The 6,584-nt window shown below is 51.8% G+C and overlaps 1 protein-coding gene across 1 annotated transcript; it reads right to left on the reverse strand.

The window, feature by feature from the left end:
- Positions 1 to 204: 204 nt before the first annotated feature.
- Positions 205 to 1,105, reverse strand: LOC147991147 (uncharacterized). The gene is made up of 3 exons (XM_087538542.1): positions 626 to 1,105; positions 394 to 504; positions 205 to 228 (listed from the first exon to the last, which is right to left on the reverse strand). Exons 1-3 carry the CDS (start codon positions 1,103 to 1,105, stop codon positions 205 to 207), a joined length of 615 nt encoding a protein of 204 aa, XP_087394668.1.
- Between the last annotated feature and the right edge of the window lie 5,479 nt (positions 1,106 to 6,584).

Consider the following 6,584-nt stretch of genomic DNA (forward strand, 5'->3'; position numbering starts at 1 on the left):
CCAACTCTTCGATTTCAACTAAAACGTTGTGGCTAACCATGGAGGTTTGGCATTGGCCCGCAGGGGTTTTTACCACTAGTGGAGTGTGCATCTCTTCGTATTTAATGCCATGCATGAATGCAAACTCTTATGATATGAAAGAATGCGATACTCCTGAATCAATTAAAACAGATGCTGGTACTGAATTAACGAGCAGAGTACCCATCACAGTGGCAGGTTGGTCTTGAGCTTCATTCAGATCAACATGATTAGCTTGACCACAACCATATGGTCTAGCATTGTGGTTGCGGGGTTAATTGATGCCACGAGCATTAGAAGGCAGAGCCAGCTGATTCTAATTCTGAGGGCAGTTCCTAGAATGATGACTCGGAAGGACACACTTGAAGCACATACCATCATTGGGATTGGGAGCAGAAGCTTGGGGTGGTACAGCCAGAAGGGGCTGCCTCTGCGGTGGAGGAGGCAGACGGGGTGCGGCATAGGTCTGTCTTGGTGCAGGTGCAGCTGGACGATACATGTTGTGGGGAATCCATATCCGACGCTTCTGCGCTGACGGACCCGAAGATGAGCCAGCGTCACGACTGCGCCTAAGGGATCCCTGGTGTTCCTGAAGACCAGTCTCAACCTGAATAGCCTTGTTCACCAAGGTGGCAAAGTCGGCAAAGTCATGAGCGAGCAGTGCTAGCTTAATATCAGGGTGAAGTCCATCACGGAACTTTTCTTGCCTACGAGCATCAGTTGCAATGTCTTCTTCAGCATAACGAGACAAGTCCAGAAATTCCCGCTGATAAGCATCTACAGTATTGTTGCCTTGGGTGAGGTTGTGGAAATCTTGCTTCTTCCTGTCCATGATTCCCTGAGGAATGAAGCGAGCACGGAAGGCAGCTTGGAAATCCGGCCAAGTGATGACCGTTCCAGTAGGCAGGGTACGCTTGTGGCTGTCCCACCATTGAGCAGTGGGACCCTTCAGAAAGAAAGATGCAAAGGTGACATAGCTAGCAGGGGCCACACTAGCAGACTCCATTTCATATGTGATGTCGCGAAGCCAGTCATCAGCATCAAGGGGTTGAGTTGAGCTGCGGTAAATAGTTGGGTTGAGACGCATGAAGTCCTGCAGAGTTCCTGGGTTGGCTGTTGATTCATGTTCGGACGAGGAAACTGAGCCATCATTCCTTCCATGAACTGGCGATTCAACTCAAACTATTGCATCATTCCAGCAAAGAATTCAGGCGGTGGTGGATCGTTGGCACCACGGCCACGACCAGCGGGTCTAACCATCCTACTAACATGTAACAGGGGGTAGTTGAGCATTGAGCATTTGCAAAGACAAGGATCAATCATGATGAAACATGCATAATGAAAGAGGTACGATGGATACCACTTAGTAGTCAACACGACAGTGTGTGTACTATCCAGAACACTATTCTAAGGAAAACTATGGCTTATCCAGCTTTGGGGTGGATGTGGTCACGGGATCCTAATGTTAGAGTTAGTAAAACCATTTTAACCCGAATAGAAGAGAGATCAGAGTCCCAGAGTATAGACGAGGAATAAAAGATCCTAATACCACCCATATGGTGACGTGGGCCCGTAAGCCACACAGCCATGTTAGTAAAAGTTTTTGTAGTGACTAGACTCGACTTCGGCCAAGGAGTTGGAAAGGGGGCTACCTACAGGCAGTCGGCTCTGATACCAACTTGTGACGCCATCGATTCAATCGTACATTAATCATACACGCAAATGTGTACGATCAAGATCAAGGACTCACGGGAAGATATCACAACACAACTCTAGACACAAATTAAAATAATACAATCTTTATATTACAAGCCAGGGGCCTCGAGGGCTCGAATACATAAGCTCGAATACACATTATGCCTACTGTAAGCTCAAAATGCCCGGTCCACGCGGCGTCATCACGGTTCATGGCAAGGTCGAACCTTCCCTTGGCACCAACAAATACATCACTGCCTTAGCAGCAGGAACAACGAGCAGCACCTTGCAGCCGAACCTCGAGTCGACGCCCAGGCTCCCGGACACCGTCAAGGGGCTCCGAACTACTTCGCGGAAGGATACCCCGGCGCGTCCAGGGCTCAACTAAACACTCCGGCGAAGGCCATGACAGGACGAACTCAGCGGTTCAACCGCCCTCTGGCATACAAACATTTCTTATATTTCCTTCGCAGGTTCACCTTTGCACTGACCAGGACGGACTCCACAGAGGCAGCTCGAATGTGTCAGGGGATCCTTAGACATTCCCTACAGCGAACGTCCCGCTACAATACGGATCTGCACTCAACCTCTTCCCCCTGGTCACAGCAGGTTCTGCTATCACAACTCTTTTTTATCACATTACTTGTACCCATACGCATAGACGTATTATTCAAATACAACATGTGGATTTATATGACGTTTACCTGCTGATTATTTATTATCGAAATCATTTCGTCAAATGGCATCCGTACACAGCGATATGCCTTAAATATGCCAGGGCTTCGTTTTCCCTGTAACACGGCAATAAAAGTCTGAACACCTTGATGGAAGTTCGGCACCCCGAACTTATAGCATTATATGCATCAGCTCCGAATCATGTCTTGGGTCAATAGTTGGGTTTGTCCGGCTCCCATGTTTTGGTACCTTACGTTCCGCTATATCGGCTAAGGTAGCACTGGGAGAACTACTGCGATTGTGTCCCAGTTCTTCCGGATGAGCACCTCAGTAGAGAAAGGCGAAAACTGACTGTCATGATATGGCGAGAGTTGGTCAGCTGTTGTGACGCCCTCGATTCAATCGTACACTAATCATACACGCAAATGTGTACGATCAAGATCAAGGACTCACGGGAAGATATCACAACACAACTCTAGACACAAATTAAAATAATACAAGCTTTATATTACAAGCCAGGGGCCTCGAGGGCTCAAATACATAAGCTCGAATACACAAGAGTTAGCGGAAACAACAATATCTGAGTACAGACATAAGTTAGACAAGCTTGCCTTAAGAAGGCTAGCACAAAAGGACCAACGATCGAAAAGGCAAGGCCTCCTGCCTGGGAGCCTCCTAGCTACTCCTAGTCGTCTGCGGTCTTCACGTAGTAGTAGGCATCCTCCAGGTAGTAGTAGTCATCAGTGGCGTCATCTGGCTCCTGGGATCCGTCTTCTGGTCGCAACAATCGGGTATGGGGGGAAAAGAAGTAGCAAAGCAACCGTGAGTACTCATCCAAAGTACTCGCAAGACTTACATCAGATCTAAACTAAGTATGCATCTGTATCAAAGGAATGGGTTGTATCTGTGGACTAAACTGCAGAATGCCAGAAGGGAAGGGGAAATCCTAGCCTATCGAAGAGTAGCATCTTCTGGAAACCACCATCTTGCAGCAACAGGAGGGAGTAGAGTAGCATAAAGTAAAGTAGTAGAAGTGTTATCAACCTCGGCCAGAGATCCTTTCTCGACTCCCTGCGAGAAAGCAATCCCAGAGCCATACTATCCAGTTATCATCTCATATCCAAGTCTCATCTCCATGTCTCATCTCAAGTATCCAGTTCTAGTTGTATCGATCGGGATACAACTCCAAGTGTCCGTTACCATAGGACAGGCTATCGATAGATGTTTTCTTCCCTGGAGGGGTGCACCAACTTACCCACCATGCTCGATAAACTCCGGCCGGACACACTTTCCTGGGTCATGCCCGGCCTCGGCCAAACAATACGCCGCAACCCGACCTAGGCTTAATAGAGAGGCCAGCACGCCGGACTAAACCTACTCCCCCAGGGGTCATGGGCCATCTCCCCGGAAACTCCTGCACGTTGCGAACGCGGCCGGTGAGCAGACCTAGCTACCTCCTTCAAAAAGGCAGGTGCTTACGCAGTCCAACCCGGCGCGCACCGCTCAGTCGCTGACGTCTATTAAGCTTAGGCTGATGTATACGACGCAGAACGCCCATACTATGCCCACGTGATGGTTAGTGCTATCAGGCCAGAGGCCCCTCGGATCAAATATCCAAATCGTAGTGGATTAGGAACGCGTGGTAACGAGAAGAGACTCACGATCGATGTGACCCCGTCGCCCCGTCTCGAGTACTTGCGGCAAGGGCTAAGAATGCCCGGCCACGCCTCGTAAGTATCTCGCGGGCACCCTCCAGGTCCACCCGACTCCACATCACTCGCGGGTACCCCTTAGGGTCGACCCGCCTATCCAAGTAACAACTGTAAAGTCCAAGTATCCGTGTGTGCAAACATCAAGGGGAAAACCCGAGGAATCACCCCCGGTAAATTCAACTCGATGTAATCATCAAGGTGGACGTAAGAGGAACCACCCTCGAGGTTCACACTTGAGGGGTTGCATGACAGAGTCGTACCGGAAGTGGTTAAGGAGGAAATCACCCTCGATGACCACGACCGATTAGCTACACTACAGATGTCTCATCAGGAGTGATGTAAGAGGTTCCACCCTCGACACTCGATGGTAACTCTGCAGAGTCGTTCAACTAGGGGGGGGGGTGATGTGCGGTGTCGGGGCCTGGACGTCGATCACGTTGATCGAGTCATCAAACAAAAAGTGGGGCAACTGGGACAAGGTGGGGGTCACTCATGGATCACTAACCAACCTATACTAAGCAGTTTAGGATAAGCAGATAAGGTATGAAAGAAGGTAACAACAACAGGCTATGCATTAGAGTAGGATCATACAGAAAGCAGTAGCAGTTCTAATGCAAGCATGAGAGGGAAAGAAATGGGCGATATCAGAATGCTCAAGGGGGGTTTGCTTGCCTGGTTGCTCAGACAAGAAGGAGGGGTCGTCATCGACGTAGTCGATCACAGGGGCAGCATCAGTCTCGGGTCTACCTGAGAGAAGAGGGGGAAGAAACAGTAAATATAAAGCAAACATAGCATCACAAAGCATAACGTGGCAATATGCTATGCCGGGTGTGACCTAATGTATGGCTACATGATATAGGTGAAGGGGGAATTCAACCGGGAATGTAATCACGGTTCCGGACCTGTGTCAGACAGATGACCGGAGGGGGAATGTTCCATGTTCAGATAGTTAGAGGCATCTGACAAGTAAACGGACCGCGTTTTCGGATTCGTCTCGTCGTTCTGAGCAACTTTCATGTATAAAGTTTTTCGACCCGAGCTACGGTTTATTTGATATGATTTTTCAAAGTTTTAAACATATTCTGGAATTATTTTAATTGTTTAAATTGAACATTATCCAGAACAGTGAAAGGTGATGTCAGCATGACATCACCATGATGTCAGCAGGTCAAACCCAGCTGACCAGAGTCAAACCTGGCCTGTGGGTCCAGCGGGGCCCACCTGTCATCCTCTGTTTAGGTTAATTAGGGTTTAGTTAATCCAATTAGTGTTTAATTAAACTAACTAATTAATTAGGTTAATTAAATAGGATTAATTAACTTAATTAATTCACTAACTAATCAATGTAATTAATTATTAATTTTATTAATTCATTTTTATTTTCTTTTTTCATTTTTTTTCAAAACGTTCTATGGGCTGGGCCCCTCTGGTCAGTGGCCCGAAGGGGCTAGCGGGCACGGGCGACAGGCGCAAGCGCCGCCCGAATGGGCGCGTGCCCATGGGCGCGCTAGGCGCAGACGTGCTGGCGACCCCGGGCGTGGTCAGGCGCGGGCGAGGCCGCGGCAAGGGACGGCAGGGCCGAGCGGCAATGGCGAGCGGTGAGCACGAGCGGAGATGGCTGCGAGCGTGCGGGCCAGCAAGGCCGCAGCAGCGGGCGCCGGGCGGCGGAGGTGCTGCAGGGCGCTGCGGTGAGCGCGCGATGGCGCGGTTGGCGCGAGCAGCAGGAGGAGGCAAAGGAGCGAGCGGGGCATGCGCGGGTCTACACGGGCGGCGGTGCTGGCGGAGCAGAGCCGCGGGGCGGGGCTCGGACACGCGAGCAGGGGAGGTTTGGCGTGGCTGCAGGTAGCGCCCGGTCGCGGCGGCAGCGGTGATGGCCGCGAGCGGGCGAAGCAGGGGAGGCGAGCCATGGGCGCGGGCGGTGCAAAGGGGTGCGCGGTCAGGGCGCGATGATGGCGTTTGGTCGACGCAGAACGAGAAGGAAAGGAGGGCTCACCCCCGTTGCAGAGTAGGGGGGGTCGGTGAGGCTCGACGGAGCCGATGAGGGCGAGATGAGGGGGCGAGCGACGTGGACGAGGAAGTCCAGCGACGGGCCGCGCGGTGACGTCGGCCTCGGGGCGCCACGGGTGTCGGGGGCGAGGCGGCGCCGGCGATCCGGCTTCGGCGCATAGCGGCGGGGCGAAGGGGTCGGGGCAACGAGCGGCTTCGGGTCGGGTGGGGCGCGGTCGCCGGGGTTGCCGCCCCTCGATCTGGATCGGGACGGGGGGCAGAGGAGCGAGGGAAAACGTGGGGGAGTGGGGCGCGTGGGGAGGGAGTGGGGGAACGGGGCGACCGGGTTAGGGTTAGCGAGGGAGTGGGGGTTAGTTAGGCACGGCTGGGCCGGCCTAGGGGTTACCTGGGCCGAAGGCCCAGTGAGGGGCGGGGCCTCTCCCCTTTTCTTATTTTTTAACAAAAAAACCTTTTCTGGTTTCCTTATTAAAAGGCATT

Source organism: Triticum urartu, chromosome 1A, assembly GCF_056163025.1.
Source record: "Triticum urartu cultivar PI428250 chromosome 1A, HENAU_Tu73, whole genome shotgun sequence".
In the NCBI taxonomy this organism is placed as follows: domain Eukaryota; kingdom Viridiplantae; phylum Streptophyta; class Magnoliopsida; order Poales; family Poaceae; genus Triticum; species Triticum urartu.